The 27,963-nt window shown below is 36.0% G+C and overlaps 1 protein-coding gene across 1 annotated transcript in view; it reads right to left on the bottom strand.

The window, feature by feature from the left end:
• Window positions 1-9,109: 9,109 nt before the first annotated feature.
• Window positions 9,110-27,963, bottom strand: part of IGF2R (insulin like growth factor 2 receptor) — a 155,141-nt gene continuing 136,287 nt past the window's right edge. Inside the window, exons 42-48 of the mRNA XM_074187971.1 lie at window positions 27,058-27,172; window positions 24,412-24,558; window positions 23,259-23,446; window positions 22,010-22,196; window positions 18,632-18,781; window positions 14,670-14,739; window positions 9,110-13,986 (exon numbers count right to left, since the gene is read on the bottom strand). Of these exons, the coding sequence (XP_074044072.1) occupies window positions 13,576-13,986; window positions 14,670-14,739; window positions 18,632-18,781; window positions 22,010-22,196; window positions 23,259-23,446; window positions 24,412-24,558; window positions 27,058-27,172 (1,268 nt within the window). The 3' untranslated portion in view covers window positions 9,110-13,575. The remainder of the gene's footprint in view (window positions 13,987-14,669; window positions 14,740-18,631; window positions 18,782-22,009; window positions 22,197-23,258; window positions 23,447-24,411; window positions 24,559-27,057; window positions 27,173-27,963) is intronic.

The following is a 27,963-nucleotide window of genomic DNA, read 5'->3' as shown; positions in this document are numbered from 1 at the left end:
AATGGAAAATGGATTGCAGTGAAGAGACTTGAGTCAGAAAAATCCACCAAGCTGTTGCCAGGTGTGGGCTGATGACCACCTACATCAGGGTGGTGGTAGCTTCAGAGAAGAGGAGGCACATTTGAAGATGTTGCCAGGGTGAAATCGATGACCTTCTCAACAGATTGGAAATGGGGAATGAGAGGTAATGAGGAGTGATGGATGAAGGACTGGGAGTTGGTAGAGATTTATCTGGGTCACAAGTTCTTAACTTGGGAGCATGTGGGCTTGTTTTAAAAAATATTTAACCATTATATTTTAATATGGTTGGGGTTTTTTGTAATCCTGTGTACTTTATTTTACCTATTTAAAAACATTATTCTAAGAAATCCACTCCAGACTGCCAAAGGGATTCATGACAGAAAAGATTAAGAATCCCTTATTTAGGGTAGCCCCCTCATTTTACAGATAAGTGCATAGACCCAGTACATCTGTTGACTTTGAAATTTTTTGTGAGCATTCATAACTAGGCTACATTAATAAAAGAATACCTCTTCATTGGTTCTCCTGTTTCTAATCACCTTGATATACATCTGCCTCAGTGTTCCCATGAAATAAAGAGTTTAGATTTTTAGTGTTTGTCAACATTGTGAAGAATGGTGACAGTCCTGCCCCATGGGCTCATTGATAATGCTGATGAAAGGTATTCAAAAGTGTGGCTGCTGGTGAGTGGTAGGTTTGAATTGCACAGCCCTAGAGAAGAGTGGACACTGATCTCTAGTTCATTTTTGTCCAGACCTGTGTTTTCAACCCTATTTGGACAGATTGACAAGTCACTAGTATTTATTGTAAGTTGTATTGAGATGACAGTCCTGCCTTCAAAGGGTTTATAGACTAATGAGTGAAGAGAATAAAAAAAGAGAGCCAAAAGGCAGGGAGGATGTGAAGTCCAAAAAGTCAGAAGAACTTGAGAGGAGGGATGAAATCTGACTAACTTGGGTCCTTCCCCAAAATGGAAGCCCTAAAGAGGGAACTCACCAATGAGAGAAGGGAGGGAGAGGGATACTCCACTGGGAAAAGACCAAAATGGGCAGAGAGAGATGTTCCTAAGCTGCAAGACCAAGAAGCCACAGGAGGTTTCAGGGTGAGACTACAAATGAAGCTTAGGGTTTAGGTCCTGAAAAAATCTCTCCCATAGTTAATGAAAAACTGTTCTGCAACTTAAAAGAATTAATTACCTGAAACCCTAAGCTATTCAGTCAAAAAGCATTTATTAAGTGCTCTTTGTGTGCCAGACACAATTATAAGTGTGAGTAATACAGAGAAAAACAGAAAACATGAAGTGATTCACTAAAGGTCATATATCCCTTATGTGTCAAAAGTGAGAATTGCATCCAAGTCATCTTGAATCTGAAATAGTAAACCAACACCATCAACTAAATAAAAAATGGGTCTTTGGGTGTTGTCTTCCTCCATTAGATTACAAGTCCTTTGAGGGCAGGGACTATCTTTTTGCACACATTTCTATTTCCAGCTCTTAAAACGGTGCCTGGCCTACCCACCTATACTATTGGATTAGATTGTTATTTTTGTCAATATAATGATTTAAGATTTTTAAGAATTCATGTGGTCTAATGCTCTAGGTTTGTAAATTGCTCCATTTAGAAAGTGGCCCCTTAACAAAGGCAGGGCATATTTGCATGTGTTGACACAATCGCATGTGTTCCTTGATTTTACTGATCTTTTTTCCCTTTTTTTAAAAAAATTCTTTGGTAGGAGGGATGAGTCACCAGGGATGAGAGGCAGGAAGTATTATAGCAAAACAATAAAGATGATGCAAAAACAAAAGTTATCTTAATTTTTAAAAGAAGATACAAAGTCACATATCCAGAGTCATTGCTAGAACTTTATCCCTAAAGGACAAAATTAAGAAGATGCTGAAAGCTTTCATTGTCCTTTGGATGTCTGAGAAGCAATTGAGCATAGTATATAGTTTTATCTAGTGCATCTAGATCTGTATATTCTTTGGTGTGGGAATATCACCAAAGTAACCAACTCCACTTACGGTTTTGAGTGAAAGTGGGAGGATCTCCACCAACAAAGATTGACAATTATTCTGTATTCTTTAATATTTTAGGTTTTTGCAAGGCAAATGGGGTTAAGTGGCTTGCCCAAGGCCACACAGCTAGGTAATTATTAAGTGTCTAAGGCTGGATTTGAACTCATGTACTCCTGACTCCAGTGCTCTATCTACTGCACTACCTAGCTGCCCCAATTATTCTGTATTCTTAAAGAAATACTCTGGGCACCATGAGGTGAAGTGTCTTGAAAAGAACCACGCAATCAGTATATGAGGTCAGATTAAATCCATGTCCTTCATGCCTTCATTTCTTTACTGGCTATGCCATACTTGCCTCTCTTAACAGATTTATATAGAGCTAATTTTACAAACTATTAGGTACCTGTTATGTGTCTGTATGAATTCTCTCCAGTGGTTCCCTGTCCTTCCCAAGAATAAATACAAAATCCACTATTTGGCATTCAATTCCCACCATATTTTGTTATTATTTGGCTATTTTCCAGTCCTGTCCTACTCTTCATGGCCCCATTTGGGGTTTTCTTGGCAAAGATACTGGAGTGGTTTTGTCATTTCCTTCTTCAGTTCATTTGACAGATGAGGAAAGTGAGATAAACAGGGTTAAGTGATTTGCCCAAATCTATGATATGGAAGAAATTTTAGGGGTCTTAGTCTCAGAACTAAAAAGAACTTGGGCAAGGGTATTCTAGAGTCAGCTATCTGCAAGCACTGCAAATCAGGGGCCTGATGTTGATTTTTTCAATGGGAAAAAAATGTTAATTGTGCACTCACAGTTTTGTCTGATTTTCCAGTAGAGCCAGTTATTAAACATATCTAAGCTCCAGAGTCAACTAGTTCAGCCCCTTTATTAGGCAACTAAGGTCAAAAGTAGCACACACAGAGACATCACAACCCATGTTCTCCAATCCCCTAGTTTGGGGTTTTTTTTTTTAATTTTTGTGCAAGGCTATCAGGGTTAAATTGCCCAGGGTCACAAAGCTAGCAAATGTCAAGGGTCTAAGTCAGGATTTGAACTGAGGTCCTCCTGACTCCAGAACCCTCTGGGAAAATGAGGATCAAAAAGCTAAGAAATGGGCTTAACAACACACAGTTCATGGTAAAGTCAGAACTAAAAGCCAGTACCCCTGACTAGTTTTGCTGCAGTGTTCATCTTGAGGTAGATGATGGTGCTTAAACTAGCAGCAGAGATGGGCACAAGACTATTTAGGTATTAGTCTTAAGCTTTCTCTGTCATACCAATCTTCTTTACCTGTATCTGATAGAGGATGCCAGAAGATGTGAAAGGATGAGAGGCTCAGGAGGCACCTCCAGAGATAATTCCAAACAGCTGCACACAATAAGGACCACTCCTGCTTGGCTAGCTTGGCAGGGAATGTGAGATTTTTCATAATTTTTTTTGTTCTCTGATTTCATCTCAAATAAAGCCAACAGCAGCTGTCAGGTATATCTAGGTGTAGTTGGCCATTTAGCATCTCAGCTACCCGATCAATTCAGTTTTGCACTCAAAATATGATGTTCTTAGTGTGGTTCTGAGGTCTGGGGTCATGGTAAAGCTTTTGAAACCTAGTGGAGAGCAAGGTAAGGAGTTAAGAGTTGTAGGAAGGAGTGTATTCAAGATCCCATAAATATCACAGATGTGTACAAATATACAAAACAAATGTAGAGAAAGAGTCAGAATGCTTCGGGGGATTCAAAGAGGGAGAGAGAAGGATGGGTTAGGAAACCCCTTATGGAGGAGGTTGAGCATGGAAGGAAGAGAATTTCACTTATGGTTTCAGAGAGTGGACTGGGGTCACTCCTCCAGGGAGGAGGGAATGTGTGAAAATGCAGAGCAAGACTAATTCAGAGGAGAGAGTAGTTTGGACTGGTTTAGCACTAAGTTTGTAAAGAGGACTAATGGCAAATATTACCGAAAGGAAGGCTGGAAGCAGGTTGTGGAAGGTCTTAAAAGTTAGGCTAATGCACTTCTACTTTATGGGATAGTTAATGTGGACCCCCTCTGAAGGTTTTTTGAGTAAGATGCTAAATAAGCATTGAGTCACAATCTGCATTCGTCACTGTCAAGAAGTGCTCAAGTTTTTGAGAACTGCTTATTAGAAGGTATTACTCTACCTAGATAACTCCTCGAACAGTAGGAAGACTATAATCAGGTGTTCCTATCACATGAGCATTCACAAGAAGTAGCTGATAAACAGTGGGGTCAATACTGTCAAAGGAGCATTATATGCAAGTAACTTATTCTGCTACTTTTCACTAAAAATTTTTTTCCAGTTTAAAAAAAAAGAAAAAACAAAAACCTGTGAATTATTATTCTAATCTTTAAGATCTGCCTTATGATGCTTAAAGAAAAAAAATGTTTCAATCTTCCAGAATTTAAGATTCTATATTCTAAGAGTGTATAAAAGCCATGGTTCTTGAAAGACTTCAGGTTTGATCCACATTGCTACATAATTTGTAGCAAATCTAAAGATAATGTGGTATATTGGAAAGAATCCTAAAGTTGGGCTTGTATCTGAATTTTTTTTTTTTTTAGATTTTTCAGGGCAATGGGGTTAAGTGGCTTGCCCAAGGCCACACAGTTAGGTAATTATTAAGTGTCTGAGGTCTGAGTTGAACCCAGGTATTCCTGACTCCAAGACCAGTGCTCTATCCACTGTGCCACCTAGCTGCCCCCGTATCTGAAATTTTTAACTAGGTTCTAATTCAGTAGCTCCAGAGAAGTTATTTAGTCTCTCTGAGTCTTGATTTGCTCTTCCATAATATGAAGAATTAGTCTAGACTACCTCTAACTAGATCTCTGGACCAGACTTACTTTCTAGTCTTCTATGCCTTCCAAAGCACTTTAGACTAAATAAATACTGAAGATACTTAATGTTTGTCATTTGTAACTGGTTACTAAAGGTGCTGACAGGAGTGGAATATGCCCTTTGATGCTGCTTGCTTGGAAAGTCATTCAGGTTTGCAAGTGCCCTGCTTTTAGTTTTTACAAGTAATAACTAGATCTGTAGTTCCCTCCTCTCCCCCTGCTCCAACCCATGTTTCTCAAGAAAAAGAGAGTCAAGTATAAGCAACTAATTTTCAATTCACAATTACAATTTGCAACACTGTTGTTGTCCAGTCATTTCAGTCATATCTGACTCTTCATGACCCCATTTGGGGTTTTCTTGAAAAAAGGTAATGGAATCGTTTGCCATTTCCACTGCCCCAACTTCAACCGCAAAGTGACTGATTGCCTTTCATGCCTTTCCAATTGATTCTCACTTCCCACAATATCTACTCCAAATCTTGTGTCCTCTCTTCAAACCACTTATTTAAATTTCCCAAAGTTGAAAATCTTGCCTCTTTGCTTAAAAAATTAAGACATGTTGATATGAACTCACTTTTCCCCCATGTTCCCCTTGGCATCATCTCTCCAATATTTCCTCCCTTACCCAGTTTCTGACAATAAAATGGCTAATTTTCCCTGCCAAGGCCAACTCCTCTACCTATGCTTTCTTCTTTCTTCAGCATATTTCCAGAGCTACTAGTTTCTTCCCTACTTCATTCAAACACTCAAGTTTTCTTTATGCTAAAATTCATCAGACTCAACTATCCTATCCCAACAGCGTTTCATCCTATAAATCTCCTATTCTCAAACTCCTACCAAAAGAATTACCTAAATTTGTCTCCACTTCACTTCTCATTTACTCCTCAATCCTTTCTGGAGGTCTTTATCACTCTACATTTTTCTCAGTTTATCTGCTGCTTTAGACATTGTTGACCATGCTCTTCCCGAATATTCTTTCCTTTCTGTTTTTCATAAACTATACTTTTTCTTGATTATCTACTGTCCCCCACTGCTCCTTCTCAGTCTCCTTTCCTGGCTCATTCTCCATATTATATCCCATAATTAGCATCTGGGGCCCCCATTCTCTCTCGGTGACCTTATTCCCAAGGAGGTTAATCTCTGTTAGGTCACATTGCCTATTAGACTTTGCACACTGATTATACCAGATATCTCAAACTCAAGTTTTCCAATTTCTCACCTTACCCTCTTCCCCCCCACCACCTTCTCTTACTGCTAAAGTAACCATTAACTCTTCTAGTTTCCTGTTTGTTACTTCATCATTCTCATTAACTTCTCTCTCCAGATAATTATCATTTTCAAAATTTTGCTGTTTCTACACCTCTGACCCCTTTTCTCTACTACTCATACAGTCATCACTGTGGCTCTATCTCTTACCCCTTTATATGTTATTGCAACAGCCTCCTAATTGGTCTCTTTACCTACTCCAGTCTAACCTAAGTGCTAGTGCTTAAGTAATTTTCCTGAAGCACAAAGCTGTCATTTCTCTATTACACTGACTCAAGGATTGAATAAATATACTTTTTTTTCCCTTTATAATCCAACCAAACTGGACCTTGTTCTCTTCTTTACTGAACCTCCATCATCCTCATGCCTTTCAATGTTGGAGAGACTACTCAAGCACTAACTTCTACTCAAGCTGTTCTGATCCCTCAATTATAATTGCTGTCCCCCATACTCTGCATTTATTTGAATATATCATTTTCATATTTATTTGGCATATGGTACTTGCCTTCTACACTAGAATATAATTTTATTGAGTGAATGGATCTTTCCATTCATTGTATTTGTGACCCTCATGTTGGTACATAGTGAGCACAACAAAAGCTGAATCAATTGATACATTCCAAGCCACTTGCCAACATTTGTTTACCTGTAATTTTGCCTGGACAAATTATATGATTAGAGATCCGCAAATTGTAAAATTGAAGTCATATTCCTTTGCTTTTGTCACTTTAATTTCTTGGCCTTATTCCCACAAGTTGAGCTAATAGAAAGATAAGCATATTCAGGGAAAAAGCAGAATAATTGGGAGAAATCAGAAAAGTTGAAGACTTTAGATAGTGTTATGAGTATTTCTAAGTAATAGATGTTCTTCTCAAAATCTCCATTATAACTCTACTACCAAATACAAACCCTCTCTAATCAGTTCCATCCCCATGGCCTTATATAAGTTGCTCTTTCCCCATTTGCATGTTTCCTTATGCTTTTCCCACTCCTGTAATGCTCTCAACTTGGCTAAGGGTTCCCTTTGAATCAATCAACAAGCATTTATTAAGAACTTATTATGCAGTAAGGATAGCTAGGTAGTGCAGTGAATAGAGCACTGACCCCGTGATCAGAAGGATCCAAGCCCAAATCTAACCTCAGACACTTACTAGTCATTTGTCAAATGAGCTGGAGAAGGAAATGACAAACCACTCCAGTATCTTTGCCAAGAAAACCCTATATGAGGCGACAAAGAGTTGGCCATTACTGAAAAACAAAAAACAAAAACGACAACAACATGTAACAAGCATTTATTAAGAGCTCATTATGCGCCAGACACTCTTCTAAGTGCTAGAGATACAAAGTCAAAAATAGTACCATTCAAGAAGGAGCTTACATTCTAATGAGAGATACAACATGTAGATAAATAGCTACATACAACATACATATACAAAGTCTCTACAAGATCGTCTAGGAAGGGAAGGCTCTAGATGCCTATGGAGCTTGAGAAAGGCCTCCTGCATCACAAAGTCAGGGATTCTAAAAGGTAGGACTGAGGTGAGAGAACATTCCAGGCCCAGAACATTTAGTACAAAGGCAGGTAGATGGAGGACCTCATATGAGAAATGACAAGTAGAGCAGGATGGTTGAATTGAAAGGTATGAAGGGAAGTTTAAGACAGGAATGGTGGATAAGCTGCAGACTGTGAAGGGCTTTAAATGACAAAGAGCATTTGATATTTATCATAGAGATAATAGGTAGTCTCTGATTTACTGAGCAGGGAAGTGACCCACCTAAGGAAAAATACTTTGCTGGCCAATGTCTGTCTTTCCTCTTCTGCAGGAGTAACTCTTTGTAAACTTATAGTATTATTTAAATGTGAGTTAGGTGGCAAAGGGGAAAAAAACTGCATTTTCTATTTTGTTACTCATGTTATCTGATACGTCCTATATCCAACAGGCTAACATTTGTGGAATGAATTTGATATAATCATCCCCCTGTGGTTCAGGAAGGCAAAATTCATTTTGCTTAGGCTTACACAAAGCAAAGATTGTATAATTTTCCTTTTGTATCTGCTTACATTGACCAAGACAAAGCTAAAAATAGCAAAGGCTGAAATTCAATCTATATTCCATTCCAATCTATTATGGTGAAATAAGGACAAAACTCAGTCACTGATCTTGAACTGCTCTCTCCAAAATTGTCAATTATCTCATAAATGCCAAACCTCAAGGTCTTTTGTCTGGTTTTCAACTTTCTTGACCTCACTATAGCCTTTGAGTGACCATTAAGTCACTGTCTTCTCCTGGGTATGCTGAGGTTCTTCATTTTTGTGACACCTCTCTTGATACTTTTCCTGCCTGATGGCTCCTTCTCTATCTTCGTCACTGGATCTTCAATCAGATTGAGTCCACTAACCACAGACATCCCCAAAGTTCCTGAGAGTAAAACTCTCTTCTCTTGTCATGAATTCAATTATTGTATTTATTTTAAATGATCCTTTGATCTATATATCTGATCCTAATTTCTCTCTTGAATTCCAGTGCCACAAAAAACATGTTGGACACCTCTGTCTGAATGCCTCATATGCACCTTAAACACAAGTTCAAAACATGGTATCTTGTCTCTTCTCTTACACTCACTAACATGTTGTCCAACCTGGATGTTTCTGTCTTCACATTTCCTGAATACATTCCTTTCTCCTCATCTTGATGAAAATCTTTATCACTTCATGCCATTACTAAGAGAGCATTCTAGTTGGTCTCCTTCAACTCTCTCTCTTCTCCTATCCATTCTCCTTTCAGCTGTTAAAGTGATATTCCTATAGTGCAGATCCAACCATCTTACCCCCATACCATATAAACTACAGTAAATTTCTTTTACTACCAAGATCAAAAATAAAAAGGCCATCTCACACTGTCAACAAGACTGTCACAACCTGGCCCCTGTCTATCTTTCTGGTCTTTATATTTTACCCCACACACACACACACACACACACACTATGAGTGTCTGAAACTGGATCTGAACTAGCATCTTCCTAATTTCAATCCCAGTACTCAATCCACTGTGCCACTTAGCCCCTGGGAGTAGATGATACAAAAACTATGGCCATTTTCAGAAGGGGGAGCAAATTCAAGATTAAATGATCACAGTCAAATAGTAAAGAGGTTGGTTGATTTTTTTTATGGTATTGAATTAGGACAAGTGACAGTTTAAAATTAAGAGATATTTAGAGGTAGATGTTAATAGTTAATTCTCTCATTAAGGAAAATTAAGATTTACGAAGTTTGTTTCATCCAACAAGGTTATACATCAGATTAATGACAGAACTGAGATTAGGTCTCCCAATGTAGTTCTCTTTGTCCTACATTATATAGTGCTCTTTTTACTAAACATTCTCTTTTTTCCACCTACCTTTCCAGGTTTATCATGTTATCCCCTTCATGTACTCTTTGGTGGAACCAAATCAGACTTCTTTCTCAACCTCAAAATTTTGTATCTCCTGACTTCCATGCATGGCATTCATGCCTGGAACGTACTCCCTTCTCACTTCTGTCTTAGAATCCCTCACTTCCTGCAAAGCTCATCTCACATCATTTTCTCCAGATCTTTCCTGAACCCTCAGCCTCTTTCCCCAAATTCTTTTGCATTTATTGCATATATATATATATATTTTTTTTACATACTTATGTATTTATGATGTCTCCCCTGATAATACACAAAGTTTTAGAGAGCAGCAGCTGTCATTTTTGTCTTTCTATTCTCTGGACCTAACACAGTTTCTAGCACATATTAAGAATTTAATGAATACTTCTTTACTGATTGTAGTATTTGCTTTAAAACATTGCTTTTTCTAAAGAAATAAACTAAAATAACTGTATAGCTCATCTCCACTATGCTTTATACTGAAATAATGTAGAACAAAATTTAAAAGCTAAAACAGCCTTTTCCCTATGACTCAGCTTTGGCTTTTTTGGGGTACCTTTTTCTCTGACCGATTAGTTGACTCAAACCAAATGAAAAGCATGGAACTTTTGGCCTTTCCTAATTTTCAGGAAAGCCACTTGTAGTTTGGGGATTAAAAACCTCTCCAGGCTTTGCTTTCTCTAGTAGAGTTCCAGAAAAAGTCATCTTGCCCCTGGGGAAGTTTCAAAACAAATTTTCCTTAAAATCTTTATAAATCAAATTCAATAATTCCCTAACCTGCTTAAACCAATTTGCGTCCGGAAAGGGGCCAAATTTTAATTTTCTAAGCATCTGAAAATACAATTGAACCTTTAGTTGTTTTAAAATACTTATAAGACTTCTGTCTACAAGATGGAATGTAATTGGCCCCATTCACCAGTTCTCTGGAGGAGTCACATAACCAAGGTTGTTGCTGGACTCTAGATATCCTCTGCAGCACCAAGTCCTATAGAAACAACAAATGAATATACAGTAATAGCCTCATTTTATAATACAGAAAACTATCTCAAAAGCCTTTTTAAAAGTGAATCTCCATGAATTATAATTTTTGCTATAATTTTTTTGAGGGGGAGAGAACCCCATAAGATAATAGAAATTGTAATTAAGGCTGTAGCAAAACTCTCACAAATCACAAAGGATAAAAATAAAATATGAAAATTTCTTAATAAAATTAAATTATTCTACTGTCTTTGAACAATACTGAAATGTCAACCCAGAAATCACATTCTAAATCTCATGTTGATTAAGACTTTGAATTCAAGTTATCTTTCCATCTTGGGGTAACTATTCCTGAAAGCTAGAAGAATAGGATAACATATCAAAGTCCTGTCCTTCCCTTGCCTTTAATGTTCTTAAGGAACTAAACCACTGATTACTAGTCATGATTTTACAGTATCAGGGATATCTAAGTATGTGAACATGATGAGATTACAAAAGTTAAATTAACCGAATTGTTTCTCTTATCTAAGGAAACTAAGAGTGTCAATCAGCAAAATGGAAATACTTTCCCATCTTTTGCCTAAGGGTAAATGATTTCTGATTCATTCTAGAATAAAAACTTGGGGCAAGGAGAGGATGAGCTTAGAAAGTCAATACTTGAAAAGATCTGGTCTGGTATTCATTTGTTTTGCTGAACTTTTTTCCTTCCTTCTTTTTTAATCCTTATATAATAAGATGGCTTAATGAGTGGAACAGAAAGGGACAGGGACATATTCAGAAATGTGATAGAAAACAGAAGGCATCTATAAAAAATAAAATTAAAAACATCTAATATTTATTATAAAATATATATTCTTCCCTTAACCTGAAAAGGGGGGAAAAATTTCAAGTAATCCTGCAAACAAATACAACTCAAGCATTTACCCCAATGTTGGCTATAGAGGAAAGGATAATGTAACATTTTACCCAAATTCCTCTATCATTTTCCAGTTAATAGTTCTTCATACACTTTGAATATGTAACACTATTCTAAGTTTATCCTAACAATACTCAAACTTACTAGTTAGAATGACAGCTCCTTTAAGGATTTATAGAATCAAAAATAGCATATTATCAAAATAAAATGTATTTAGGTGAGTTGACTTTTTGTACTCTGTATTCATTTTACTTTAATGTTATTATACTCACTCTTGATTTAAAACCAGTCTCCTTCTTAGATCAAAAAAAAAAAGAAAAAAATCAAGCCCTACATTTTAAACTTTTCCTTCAAATCACTTATTCATTTTTAATGACTGCTTCTATTAAATTCTATACAGTTCCATTATACTGCTATTTCTCTGGGATTCCAGGTCACCATTTGGGAAAAAAGAAACCACAGAGATCTATTATCTTGGAACTATGAGAAAAATTAGATGGAAATGAAAGAAGGGAAGGGAGTAGATCAGGTCTGTTAGGATTTGGTACCCATCTATGGAGAAAATAGCATCAAGAAAACCAAAATTCATATGTCAGGGTCAGAACACTTTACATTTAAAACAGTATCTTTAAACTATTTTTCTTTTGTGTTTTAGAAGTTCTCTCTCCAATAAGGGGAATAAACTTCAGTACCAAATTAATAATTTATCTTTTATTGAAACTGCAGAATACTTTATTTATATTACAGTAAATTTTATTGGAAAATGGGGAGAGAAATCAACCTTTAAAAATACACTCATGTTGAAATCAAGTAAGCCAGCCAAACCAGGTACAAACCAGGGGACTTTGCCTTTTCTATTTGTTTTTAAGAATTTGAATACCACATATCTATATACAATTCTACAATATCAGGTTAATCCCCCTGAAGATAATTCAGCAAACACTTCCAGAAAGGAGTTAAGAGCTAGAGGAAGAATGCCATTATTTCCATTCTATAGAGGCAACACTATAAGTAATAATTATGACCTCCAAATAGAGGATGAATTGAAGTATGATATTACTGATAAGATTTTGGCCCATCATTTTTCATGCAATTAGTTCCATAAAGATACACATTGTGCAAATTAAGGCTTCTGTAGGTCCAATGGTTTACAAAGTTCTTTTTTTTCTTCTTTAAAAAATAGGATTAGACAGAGAGTGAAGATGATACTGAGATGACCTATACCCACAATCCTGAGAAACCTGGTTATTTTCTGTGGTATGGCACCAAGTCTCAACTCCATAGGAAATCAATCTTTGGGTCAGTTGTTTGGGTTCACCAGAAGTCTAGCAAAATACTGATAGATTTGCTTCATATGACCAGGACCAAGAATAACATGCAAAGAGCAGCAACTGTTTTTGGCTAAAGCCATATACAGAATGTGAACCTTTTGAAGCACCCAAGAAACTAAAGAGCATTTCTGTTTCTTAAAAAAAAAAAAAAAAAAAATCCAAAGTCCAGAAATGAACTATTTCAACATAAGGGATAAATGATACACCAGGTCCAAAAATTTTACCTCAAACCATCCCAGCATATGGATTAACACCTTTTCTTTCTCCTACAATGGGTGGATCAATAGAATACCCCCCTGCCGGCAGGAAGAAATTGTTACTGTTATTTCAACAAACCTGAGTAGTCAAAGTCAATAAATAGGGGGTGGAGAGAGAATTAAAATGCTAATAATCAAGTATCTTAAATGGTCTAAAGTGTCAGGGTTATTTTTTTACCCTTCATTTAAATCAAACCCTGCTTTCTGGGAGTATATTTGTACTAAATAAGAGCTAATAAACTTCTAATGGCTATGCTTATAAATGCAGACATGGACAGAACCCTGGAATCAGAGTACCAATGTTATCTGGCTAACTTTGGGCAATGACTTTTCCATCACCTGTAAACAAACAGGAATAAGCTGAGTCATCAGTCCCCTTCTCCCCGTCACCAGCACAAAAACTTCTTCCCTTTTGAATGAGTTCTTGTTAAAGGCAAAAATTATAGAAGCATCAAGTTGTGAAGTCTTCATATTTGGTTGGAGATGCTTTTCTGTCCCACTAATAAATTTTCTCTTGTAGGCACGAGAGGAGTTTTAGACATGGAGCAGATCTTCATCACTGTCATCATGAAATGACATGGGATATGGAGAATCCATTGCTTTCTGCTGTCCTGACTTTCCTTTTCTTTCCTTTTCTCCTTTAAGCAAACCAACTGTGTCATCATTGCCATGCTTGAATGTCTTCCTTTGTAGATTTCTAACCTTGTCGGTTCCTCCTGGTCGTGTGCCCCTTGCTAAATGAATTTTCACATCAGGAATGGTCAGGACTTCATCTTCACTGTCCTGGTCATCTGCATGCAGGGAAGTGAGGGCATCTGATTTCACAGACTTGGTGGTAATGTGACCATTTTCTTGCCCCTCCTTCCCAGGTCTTGAAGCTGACAGCTGAATTTCTTCCATAAGCCATTCAGTTTCATTTTCATCTGCCTCTTCTTCTGTGTTTACCTATCAAAAAATTAGCAGTATAGTGAGAGAATATGTTGTAAACCCTGTTTACAATTCCAAAATTCCCCACTCTAAACGTCCTTCCCCTCATCCCCCTTTACCTGAAACCATTAGATTGGATTCTCAATATCAGATTCATTTCCTTTAGTTCAGTTCCCCATAGTACCAGCTATGACAGTCCTCCAGTTCTAGTCATTACTAACTGGGAGTACAAGGCAGCACTTGGTAAGATTTGATTATTTCTACTAAGGACTAGGTCAGGGCAAGCCAATGTGACCAGAACAAGTAAGAGTTTTGGTACTTTGGCCTGAAGTTCACAGCAATGTCTGAACAAAACAGACTTAGAAGAGTATGAATGAGGCCTATCACCAACTAAACAAGCCTTTTGTATCACTTGGGAAAGAACAGGAGAAAAGCACTTTTTACAACTTAACTGCATTAATCTTGCCCAAGGCAGAAGCTTCCCAGAATCCCTGAAGTCAAAATATATAATGTTTTGATCAGATATGAGTAACCTATCTTAGAGAATTTTTCCTTGTTAAAATTTAGGAAAACAGATATATATATATATATAGTATTGGGGCAGAAAAGGGGTGGGATAAAGTACAGATAAACAAGAGAGAGAGAGAGGAATTCCAAATCTGAGAATTTAAAGTTCTATTCATGATAGTCTAGGAAATTACCTTAGTATATTTGTAAGACACGTTGGAACTTCTCTTACAGCAGTTGCTTATTCTATGAATGACAGTTTCCCTATGGAAAAATACATATTTGTGATGGTAAGAATAAATAAATAACTTCTCTTTATTCTTAAAAGAAACAGCAGAATAGTAAAATGATTAAAAGAATAGTATCCAAGAAACCTAGGTTTGGTCTCAGTTTTGTGTTAACCCCTCCAAGGATTAAAAATGGGCATATGACAGCAATGTCATTATCAGATATATATACTAGAATTTTATACTTACATTATCTTCGAATACAATTCCTTCAAGTCCTTAGGTTATATTGTAAGTCATTTCTTTCTTTTAAAAAACCATGAGGGTTTTTTTTAAATTTTCAAGCCACAAATAATAGCATTATATAATGCTTGGAAAATGCAAAGAGAACTACATATGTTATCTCATTTGATACTCAAAACAACCTTTAAATACAGAATAGGTGTTGCCTCAGTCAAATTGAGACCTGGGAAAGACTTCATCCAGGACCAAATCTGGTTGTCCTGATCCTTATCTAGCCACAGTATCCACTTAGCTCCTGAGAAGAAAGTGAGGCTGATGACTTTGCATCACTTAAATCACTTAAATCTAATTCATTTGCAAGTCATGGCATTACCTCTCTGATATGTACTCTTTGGGAACAAAAGACAAACAACACAGCAACCCTATGAGTAAATGTTATTTTTACTTCCCATTTTACAGGTGACAAAGGTGTCAGTCTTCCTGACTCCTTCCTAGTCAAGCACTCTATCCATAATGTCATCTATCTGCCTAATATCTACTCTGCTACATTTCCCTGTCAAAAAAACAGCAGTATAGCAAAGATCTAAGATATAAACTTTGCTTCAACTTTCTGACTTATTAATTTTTCTCTTTCACTACTTCCCACTACCCATGAGCTAAAAATTAAAAAGTAAAAGAAGCCCCTCAATACATTTTGCAGTGCACCAAAACAAATTCCCATATTAGACATGTCTGAAAACCTCTCTCCATTTTAAATTCATCACCTCTCTTTGTTAGGAGGTGGGTGGCTAACAATTTCTTTCCCTAGTTTTATCTGTACTATCTATATTAGATTTCTGACTAAGTGAAATAGAAATAGTCCAGCTCTCTTACAATTTCTAGCATTGGTGGAAAAAAATAAGCTGAACAATGACCAATAAATAAAAGATTACAAAATACCACAAGTACATTTTTCCAGTCTATGTCCATGTCCAAACTAAAAGACAGTGAGTGACCCATAGGCTCTAGGAAAGGGTCCAGTCAGAAAAGTCAAGTCTAGGACCACAGTACATGGGATGTCTGGAACTGGACACTGATCCAGAGAATATAAAGCTCAGACTTGACTGTATCTGAGCAGTCTAAAAGTTTGCAATTCACTAGCCTGAGACAGCTCTGAGTCCTAGAAGACCATTCTTAGTAGCCAGAGGAAACAGTGGCAGGATTCTAGACAAGGTTCCCATAAGGAATCTAAATGGCACAGTGCATTGGGCCTGGGCTCAGGAAGACCTGACTTAAAATCCAGCCTTCTAATTGTGTGATCTTGGGTAAATCAGTGAATTTCTACTTGCCTTGGATTCTTCACCTATAAAATGGGGATAAGAAGAATAGCGAATTCACAGGATAGTTGTGAGATCAAATGAGATCTTATTTGTGAAGTGCATAGAAAAGTAACCGGTGCAGAGCAGGCACTGAATAAATGTTTATTCCTTGCCCTTCACCACCTTGCCCTCTAAAAGTGTGTAAAGCCTAGACCCAATTCAGGAAAGCTGAAAAAAAAATAATTAAACAGAAGGCATGATGATAGAGAAATATATATCAAAGCATGTCCAAGTCCAAACCCAGAAGAAATAACCTTCACAACATTTATAAACGAAGCATTAAACAAAAACAAAGTTTGGCTTCAAGGCTTATTAGAATTCCTGATAGAAATGAAGCAAAAAGAGCAGCTAGGTGGCGCAGTGGATAAAACACTGATCCTGGAGTCAGGAGTACCTGAATTCAAATACGGCCTCAGACACTTAAGAATTACCTAGCTGTGTGACCTTGAACAAGTCACTTAACTCCACTGCCTTGCAAAAACCAAAACAAAAGAAATGAAGCTAGATCTTTTAAATTATTATATAAATGAAATGAGAACACTAGAGAAAAAACATGGAAAAAGAATAGAGGATAGAGATACCAGAGATAAATAGAGAATACAGAGGAAATACAAATTCTTACCCAAGTAACAAACTCCCTAAAAATCAGAGTGCATCAATCTGAAATCAATGACTAAATGCAAGAATTATTAGAAAAAATTCAAAAGACCAGAAAAAGAAAATATAAGTATCTTATCAAAAATAGCTGAGAAAACAGGAAAAGATAAAGAATCATTTACTTAAAATCACCCTCCCCTCCCATTCTTACCCCATATTTACTATTCCCCCCCCAAAAAAACCCTGCATATTTCAAGAAGTCATGAAAAATAACAGCTCAGACCTATAAGAATTAGAAGACAAAAAGAAAGAATTCAAAAATCCCATGAACATGGCCAAAATCTAAGTCAAGGAAAACAAAGCTGCAAGTAGTCGTAAGAATTCAAGTACTATGGAGCCCATAGGATCACCTGAGATTTGCGAGCTAGCTCTATAAAGGAAGAGAAGACTTGGAGTACAATGTTCACAAAGGGAAATGATAAAGGCTTACAACAAAGAATAAAACTTGCCCCCCAAAAAAAACTGTAGGGAACTTTGAGTGAATTATGGATCTGTTTCTTATCTACAAAATGATAGGGATTGAAGCAGATGAATTCTAAGGTCCTTTATAGCTCAAAAGTTTTGATTCTAAGACCAAAGATGCGATTGGAGAAATCATGACTAACATGTCATGTCTCCTTCTGATTCAATGCAGACCCCCCCCCCAATAAGGTTACTGAGTGCATATGCAGTGACTTATGTGAATAATTCACATTGAACGATCATGTCATATACAAAAGACTTTCTATTGCAATAGTCTATTGCTTAAAAAGGAGATTCTGGTGTTATACATAATAGATGTCGATATTATGATTTATACAAAGTTATCTGAAGCAAATCAAATTTAGATGGATCTTTGATAAGATAAGGATAGGTACTAGACCTATAGTTTCATTAGTATGAGGAAATTCCCTTTCCTAATTCAGGGCAGTAGGTTATTGCCAACAAATAGTCTTAAGAGAGCTGCCTGCCTAGAACCCTGGGAGAGGTTAATCAACTAGCTCAGGATAACATAGTGTCTCAGAGGCAAGACTTGGACCAGGTCTTCTTGGTTCTGAGGTTGACCAGTACCATTCTGTTGCTCATAAGTAGTTCAAAATGCTAAGTGACCTAAGGGCTTGATATATTCCTAAGGTTGAAGTATTTGAACTACTTACATGACAAAAGCACTCAAAGATTTCTCTAGGGGGAAAAAAGCAAAGGAACCATTTTTTTCTAGGCATTGATTTCCCTTTGTTCTAGACCTCACACAAAAATCTGAATAGAAAAACATTTGTTTAGCAAGAAGATGATTTTTCATTCCTTTTAAGTCTTAAACATATGAAAGAGATGACCCCAAAAAAGAGCTAAAAATTGGATCAGAATAATAATCAGTTAGGAAAGTGGTTCATAAAGGTATCATCACTTCCAACATGCAGGATGGATACTAAGAGCTACAATGGAATGCGAATGATGCTCAGCAATGTCCAGTTTCTAAACTTTTTCATAACAGTCATTTCTGACTTCACTGAATTGCTATCAGCACCCTCTCATCACAGAAAACTACATTTTTGAATTTTTAAATCTAAAATTTTAAAAATTCTAATGCTATTATTGTATGAACATGAATGTTACCAGGAACTTTGTCAACTGCTCTCACCTCAAACCCTGGTAACCAAATCATACATTTTTCTTTCTCCTTTTTTTCCTTACCTTCTTTCTTTTTTATATAGTAACATAATCAAGAGACATGCAGTAAGGACCACCAGAAGAAGGCTGAGAATTGCCCCAACAGCCTGACTTCTTCCAGAGAGACCTTTGTGATTCAGCGCATCTTTATCTTTATCATTAATAACTTCCATCCTAGAAGGAAGTAAAAGAAAGGGTAAGATTACTTCAATTAAAAAAAAAAAACTTTTTTGTTTTGCTTTTAAAAGTCTACCCCTAAGGATTTCCACCCAGCTTCATTTTGATTTCTAGGGAATATTTTTTGTATCCAAGGGACAAACCATGTTACTCCTCTATTCAAAAACTTTCCATGGCTACCCCTTGTCTGTAGAATAAAACAAATTCCTCATTTTTATCATTTAAGGTTTTCTAAGACCTAAATCCACTTTTCCTCATTACTCACTATAGCATTTTTTCACATTTCAATGGTACTGAGTTTACTAGGGTTTCCCCTAACATCGTGACATGGGTTAGGCTAGTTTTTCTAAGCGGCAAATTAAAGCCAATCCAGGAAAGTAAGTGTCCTGGGTGCTAAGGAATCTTTCTTGCAACAGCTCTCTTGTAGAAGTTAGCCATATTGATGTAGGGTTTTTTGGTTAACAAAAGGATTAGAAAAAGAGGATAAGTTTAGCTGCTGTACTCCCAGCTCAGGCAGGATACAAGAGCCGCAGCAACAATAATAGTTTTCAACTTTTTTAGCCTTGGGACTCCTTATTTTCTTAAAAATTTCTAAGGACTCCAAAGTGCTGTTAATTGTATGAGTTATACCTACTGCTATTTACCACATTAGAAAGCTTATAAATACACTAAGTTCATGTAAATTGTGTTTTTTATGGAAAAAAAACCCTACATTTTCCAAAACAAAATTTAATGAGAAGAATGGCATTGTTTTAATATTTTGGGAAATATCTTTAATGTCTGGCTTAAAAGAAGTCAACTAGATTCTGCTTTTAGCTTCTGCATTCAATCTTTTACAATATATTGTTTTGAAGTATATGAATAAAATTTTATTTCACATGGATATATAGTTGGAAAAGGGAGGAGCAGTTTTATAGGCAAATAATATCTCAGTATTGTTATGAAAATAATTATGATCTTAAGGATCCTCCAAAAGTATTTCAGGGATTCCCAGGGAGTTCTTGGACAATACTTTAAGAACCCCTGCACTAATGCATAGGAGGACTGCAATCAGCATCTTTTAAGGAAGTAATCACATTGATAAAATCAGATATTTGAAGTTCTTCAGCATGGAGCCTATTCAGAGAGAATTCAAGATAGAAAGTAGATTCCAGAATATCTAAATCTAAGACAACTATTCAGGAACCTTCTCCTGCATTTCTAATGTTATCTTAGTTCTCCTTAGTCATCCAAGGTAAAGAACTTGAGGTCACTTTTTTCCTTTACAAAGTTTTCACACTGAATCTTCTTCCCTTCCCTCCCCTTCATTTCTATCCTGCCACCCCCTTCCTGGTCCAAGTTGCCAGGGCCTAACTGATTCTCTCTCCCTAAGTTTGTTCTTGCTACTTTTTGTGCTATGGTGACTAAAACATTAACTATCCTAAAGAATTCCATCTTAATTATGTTATTCCCCATTCAAAAATTCTGACAATTTCAACTGCCCAAGTCATGCCCTTAACTCCTTACACTAGCACTCAAAGATCTGACCCTAACTTTATCCTCCACAAACACACACATTTTCTGACTTAAATTTCACTATGACATTCCCTGAATATACTTTTTGCCCTTTTCCATCACAGTACTTCTCTTCACACTATTCTTTCTGTCCAAAATTATTTCTTCTCTAATAAATACTACCTCTTCCATTAAGCCCTGATTTTCCCAGGTTCTTGGAAGCAATCCCTTCTTCCTCTCAATTCTTAATGCATTTTTACATTTTTTAATTTATATTCTTATTTTTGACTTTTATCATTATACTTTATAATATATGCAGTTCTTGGAAAGAATCAATAAGAGAAACAATTGATAAGTTTTAGAATGCAGATATAGAATAATAATTGGATATAATAAGGCTAAAATCTGCACCAGACAATGAAGTTGACATTTTGCGACACGAAGGCTGGGATGAGATATGTAACTGTAAAGCAGCAAATGAAACTTGATTTCTCTTTGTCACATGTTCACATATAATCATAAATATGACACAAAAATTGAGCTTGAAGGAGTTGAAAAAGGGTCTGCATCCCCCAACTCCCCCTGATATGTGCTTTTACTGTAAAACAGAAATGGATAAGGATAATTCATCTGATCTAATTCAGATCAATAAAAATTAAAGCAACCCTAATTCACATGGTTGCACTGAATAATGGGGATTAGTCAGAAGGACAGGTTCCTGTTGGTCTCTCAAGATTCCATAATAAGTATATTGGTGGGACACTGTTACATTGTTGGTGGAGTTGTAAACTCATCCAACCTTTCTGGAGAGAAATTTGGAACTACACCCAAAAGGAAACAAAAATGTGCATACCCTTTGATTCAGCAATACCACTACTGGGTCTATACCCTGAATAGATGATGAAAAAGGGTAAAAACATTGCTTGTTACAAAAATATTCATAGCAGCCCTGTTTGTGATGGCAAAGAATTGGAAATCAAGTAAATGTCCTTCAATTGGGGAATGGCTTAGCAAACTGTGGTATATCTATATCATGGAACACTATTGTTCTATTAGAAACCAGGAGGGATGGGAATTCAGGAAAGCCTGGAGGGATTTGGATGAACTGATGCTGAGTGAGATGAGCAGAATGAGAAAAACACTGTACATACTAACAGTAACATGGGGGTGATGATCAACCTTGATGGACACACTCATTTCATCAGTGCAACAATCAGGGACAATTTGGAGCTGTCTGGAATGGAGAATACCATCTGTATCCAGATAAAGAACTGTGGAGTTTGAACAAAGTTCAAGGACTATTCTCTTTAATTTAAGGGGGAAAAAACTGTATCTTATTGTCAGATCTTGTTATCTCTTATACCTTATGTTTCTTCCTTAAGGATATAATTTCTCTCTCATCACACTCAATTTGGATCAATGTACAACATGGAAACAATGTAAAGACTGACAAATTACTTTCGGGGGGGTAGGGGAAGGGAAGTAAGACGGGGGAAAAAATTGTAAAACTCAAAATAAATAAAATCTATAATTAAAATTAAAAAAATAAGTATATTGGTTAGAACAAAGATCCAGTTTCTATTCTCTTTTGCATCCCCCAATAGTGTCAGGTATGAGGCCTTGAATATAGCGGGTATTCAATTATTTACTAACATTTATTTGAAAGCTAACAAAACTGGAAAGGGACAATTTGAGAGTTATAAGGAAAATTTTTTTTTTAAATTTACTTACCCAAGAGGACACACAGCAGAGGTATACCATGAAAAGAGGTATTGGCAGTCTGCTGTTTCATGACTAAATTCAGGGATACCCTCCTTCACCAATGGGTCACAATGGAAAAAGATGGTAGAAGAAACATCTTTTGTATTATCTTTCCCACACTTGGAGGAAGAGGAAAACACAACATCTAGGTCACCATCTACCAAAAGAAAAGAATACACAATTTGAAACGTCTTAACAACTTTTAAAAATAATTGCATTATGCTTACTTTATATGGTATAAATTAAAAAATAAAAAATAAAATTTGGAAAATAAAAAATGTTTTCATTAGTCCTCTGAAATGTAGCTATGCTCTAGGTATTACACTGATGATACTATTTCATGTTTTCCAATTCTATTAGTCTTTCCAGCTAAAATTACAACCCTTCAAAATTGTATTTCTACTCTGGTTTGTTATAAGATGTCAGCAATGGCTAAAAAACAAGGTTTTGAATCATCTAGAACTCAGTGGCATGTTTTAGCTCTATCGGGGCTGGGATTATGTCATTTATTATGTTTGCTTCCCAGAACCTAATATAATGCCTCAGACAATGTTTAATAAATTAAAAGAAAGTATAGGATAGGGAAAAGACCCCCCCCCCAATGAGAGTCAAGACCTAGTTCTAGTATTAGCCTTGAGTAATCTTGCGCAAATCCCTTAGCTTCACTTGAGTTGCAATTGCCTCATCTCTAAAATGAGATGAATTAAATCAATCTCTAAGATTCAATATAAAAACCAGAGTAAAAATCTTCCTCTCCACTAGGTAGGACCCCTACTCTATTCAATTGTAGAAGGCATTATGTTCAATTATACACTACACCTTTGAATGTCCTCTAAAATGTCCTTAGTGTCATCTAAGCTATAGTATCAACATTATTCCATTTTTTTAGAAATTAAAAAATATGCCAGACTGTTCTCAGTGATAGGATCAATACCAAAACATCATATTCAATAAATAATCTAACAAAAGTATATTTTTTCATACTTTCTCCTTTAGGAAAATGTAGAACCCTAAACATAATATACACTAAGTTAGCTCCAGAGTTGGATGATCTGCTGATAAATAAGTTTCTTCTGAACATATTACATTCGTGTCAATAGCACTATTAATTCTAATTCTAATTCACATGTTTAATCAGAAATTCAGAGTGAAAGGGATCAACTAAAGATTTTAAACCTATGTTGGGAAGAAGATACTGAGAAGATTTAGGAGTAATTACCTTCAATGTAATATTTAGGTGTATCCAATGATCCAACTTGCCTACCAAAGTGTTGATCATTTGTTTTAACTTGACATATACTAGCTCCATAACACAATGGATTTGCTGAATTTGTGATAGAAGAAAGCTGAATTTCATACATATAAGTATCCCCATTAGGTCTCATATCCCCAGAGGCACTGAATGACCTGAAATGAAAACAAAATATATCATTATAACCTCTCTAATCTCTGAAAAACCACATCAACACCACCACAGGAACTGCCTTACAATCTTGTTATGAAATGTATAATGGTTATGTTTAGTTCAGGATATGACCAGAAATTTTTAATGGGTGCTATGTCTTAGAACTTTGTCAAAATTTTGTAGTTTGCTCTTTTGTGACCAGTATCAAGATACCACTCTTTCTCTTAATGAATTATTTACTAATTAATTCATACTCCTGAGCCATACTCTTCACTTTGCCTTTTCTGCCCTCAGAGGAAAAGGAACACCTAGGTAAAGAGTCTCTGAAGGCATGAGGGTCCTTGAAATGCCCTAGCACTCTGTTACTCTATGACCCTTTTAGAGGGAAAGGGCTTATAATCCCCCTTCGCTCACTCTGGGCAGTGTCTTGATCATTGTTAATTACCTCCAGAAGACTGATTTCTCAGGCCAAAAAAAGCTACAGAAAAATAAATTTTCTATGAACTATTATGCAAAAAGGATTAATCCTCTTCTTACTAGCATCCCAATACACTATACGACAGGTTACTTCAAAAATCTTCTGTACCTCAGTCCTACCAATACTAAGGGAAATATTTTTGTTACATGGGATGGCTCTCTAGAGAGAAGAAAGGATGAAGTTGGGGTGGAGGGGGGGGGGGTGTTAGGTGATGTAAAAACAAAAGATATCAAGAAAAATTTATTTTAAAAAAGACTGAAGGGAAGGAAAGAGAAGGGGAAAAAAATTGCACACTGAAGAATTCACCATCTTTGGTGTTAAACTTAATAGTTCAGTAATGTTTTCTCCTGTTATAAGGAAAAATATAACTACCCCTAGCTACAGTAACTAAAACACAACACTAAATTTATCTTGCTTTGCTCATGCTGGTGAATTAGTGGTTTAATTTTAAACACATTCTGGTACTCAAAAGAAAAATATTTTACTTACTTAAAATAAATATCTTGTAGGCTGAGACGCTTGCCATTGTCAGGATTGATGATGGTCCCATTCACCATTTCCACCTCCTGTGGTTTCACTGCACAGGCTGCTCGAGTTTCCCACATAATATAATATGTACAACTCTCTCTATCAAAACTATAAAGGGGAATGAATACGTTATGAACTCCAGTGATCACATTGGCCTTGGGGATTGTTGATCCTTAAAATACAGCTTATTAAATGTCTAAATCATTTGTTTTCAAAAAATGTACCAAGCAACAAGTCAGTTCTCAGGGTTCAGGAAGGATTATCTTTTATCATCATATCCCTTTATGTACTAATAGTCCCAGATAATGCCTTAAATTTCCTATGTCAATTCATAACTTTGACATCAAATTGAAGTCAGGCTCATGATAGACTGGTAAAAGTTTTTAGTGGTCCAATATCCCTGCTGTGTAAGTTATAAGTATTTAGGAAAGGGGGCCACCAAGTATATTGGCATTATTGTAAATCAGGCAAACATTTAAAAAAAATTTTAAAATATGTATTTAAAAAAAATTTTTTTTAATAAAAAAATTTAAAAGAAGAGCCTATTTGCTTTTAGAATTCTTGGTTTGGATTTTTGCAAGCTTTTCAGAAATTTGAATCCTTTGAATTTGTTTAATCCTTTGCTAGTTTCTGAATTTTCCCTTTCCCAAACCCACAGAAATTTAAGGCATGGCAAGTTTAGGTTATTTGACTTTACTTTTTTCAATGTCTTGGAAGCAGATATATAAACATTAGCTAACATACTCCCTCTGCTGGCAAAATTCTTCTTGACACTATTCACACATGGTAAATCAATCATTCAAAAGCATTTAGTATGTATGAGGCACTGTAAAGACAAAGATAAAAATCCTACAGTTCAGGACCTCAAAGAAGTTATATTTTAGTTGCAGACACAGCCTGTACATCCACATAATTAAAATTATATAGGACTTATTCAAAAGTAAATACATAATGGGGGATGGGGAGACAGGAAATCCTTGCTAAAAGAAATCAAGAAAAATTTCTTCATATAAGACCTGACATTTGTTCTTAGCTTTAAAATAAGTTCTAAAAAGCAGAGGTGAACAAGGAATATATTCCAGGCAAAAGGGAGAGCCTTTGCAAAGGCATAGAAAAAGGAGATAAAATATAGCTTACAAAAACAAGCAAGTAAAATAATTTGGCTCAATCCCAGAATAAATGGAGTGAAGTTTAATAAACCTGGAAAGGTAGAAAAAGTCAGCCTGCAAAAGGTTTTCATGCTTTTTTTTTAGGATTTTGCAAAGCAAATGGGGTTAAGTGGCTTGCCCAAGGCCACGCAGCTAGGTAATTATTAAGTGTCTGAGTTCGGATTTGAACTCAGGTACTCCTGACTCTAGAGCTGGTGCTCTATCCACTGTGCCACCTAGCTGCCCCTGCAAAAGGTTTTAAAAAGAAAATAAAGAAATTTGTATTTAATCTTGAGGCAATAGGGAACACCATCTCCTACATGAGACTTTTTATAATTCTCCCCCAACTATTAATATCTTCCTCATAAAAGTTTATCTTGTATTCTACTTCATATCTATTTTGTTTATCCTCATGTGTGTATGTTGTCTCCCCTGATAAAATGTAACCTCACTGAAGGTAGAGAACAAGATTGCATACACACACAGATATATATGTATGTAGACATACGTATATTCCCCAACACTGGAACATAGAAGATACTTTATGCCTATTTATTTTATTTGGATATAAGAATGAGGGAGGGGAGAAAGGAGGAATTGGAGATAGATATAAAATTATGAACCTGCATGCCTGGAGGATGGTGCCCTTACCAAATACAGGATGCTAAGAAGAGGAGTGGGGTAGGTTTGGGGGAAAGCTGTGTTCTGACTGGGGAATGTGGATTTTATTGAATGCCATTAATGCAATGGGAAATGTTCATGAGGGAGCTGGTGTTACCTGTCTGGAGCTCAGGAGAAAGACTAGCACTGGGGATGGAGCACTGAGTGTGATCTACTATCAGGAAGCTTAGAGAATCACCCCATGAATGACCTACACTACCGCAGGGCCCCCCACACATCAGCATAGTGTGGTAGATATAAGGCAGAAGGGACTTCAAAGAATGGTTTCCTATTTTACAGAAGAAAAACCGAGGCCAAGGAATTTGAATGATTTGTCCAATGTCAGGAAGACTGGAAGAAGTTAATAAACACTGATTAAGCACCTACTAGGTACTATTTGCTCCATGCCAAGCACTGGAAGGGCTTGAACCTGAGATGCTTTCCTATGCAGTTTTTGTGCTTATTACTTAATTAAATCCAGGTTTTGAAACTTTATTATTCTATTTTCCACAAAGGTTATTGAAGCAATATGTGTCTTCCCAGCCAGAGCAAGAGGGAAGGGGGAAGAGAGAGAAGTAGAAGTGTGAGAGAGAGATGAAAGGAAGTTAATATGTCTGGGTATGAAGTAGATAAATATTTCAAAGTAAAAAATATTTTTCAGAAATAAAATTATAAGATTTATTGATTATTTTCTGGACCTAAAGTAGCTGCTATTTGAGCCCAGAACAACTGAAAAGTTCTTGCTAGTATACAATTTCCATGATCCTATTCTGATAATTAAAATGAAAGCATTCCCTACCTCTTAAGCATGGGCTTGCCAACTGTGTTTGCACATTTTAGCTCTATAACTGTGGTTGCAGTCTTATTTCTCCTGCATTCATAACCATTTGAGTAAGTTACAAGAACTTTGTCACCTGTAATACATAAATGATTTAATTAAACTATTTCTAGAACATTGAAGAAAAAAGACTTTAGTGAAATATATACAATATTAAAGTCTACAACAAAATTCTGGTATACTAAAGAGAAACTTCATAAACATTGTTCTAATATTTACATTTTAAAAATCCCAGTTAACATAATATTAATAACTCTCACATTACTATACCATACTAATATAGTTGCTAAAGATGAAAAAACTTTATTTTGAAAAGTCTTGGGAAACTAAGCTATTTTTAACATGCAGGCCTTGACTCCTTCATTTATTTATTATAAAAGATTCATGTCAATGATCTGAATCAAATTCAAATCTTTACATGCAATATATTAAAAACCTAAAATCTTTACCTTTCTTTAAAAAAAATTACAAGATTCTGTTTTGGCTATGATTATTTAATGACTCTTTTAAAAAGGTCAAAGTGTAAATGACCATGACAAATAATGAATCACATTTCTACTCTATTGAATGGATACAACATATGTGAGCCTCACTTACAGTGGTATCTTTTTCTTCCCAATCTAAATTTGTTTACACTAAAATCAGTTTCCCTCATTACAATCATCCAACCTCAATAGAAGACTAGGGTTCTGAACCTTTAAGTGTCAGGGACACAGTTATCAGTCTGGTGAAACCTATGGACCCCTTCTCAGAACAGTATCTTTGAATGCATAGAGTAAAATACATAAAATTATCAAGGAAATCAATCATATTTAAATGCAATTATCAAAATATTTAAAAAGCAAGTTCAGTAACCCCAGAGTAAGA

This window comes from Macrotis lagotis, chromosome 5, assembly GCF_037893015.1.
Source record: "Macrotis lagotis isolate mMagLag1 chromosome 5, bilby.v1.9.chrom.fasta, whole genome shotgun sequence".
NCBI lineage: Eukaryota > Metazoa > Chordata > Mammalia > Peramelemorphia > Peramelidae > Macrotis > Macrotis lagotis.
Note: the sequence above shows the minus strand (reverse complement) of the source record. Positions and strands in the feature narration are given on the sequence as shown.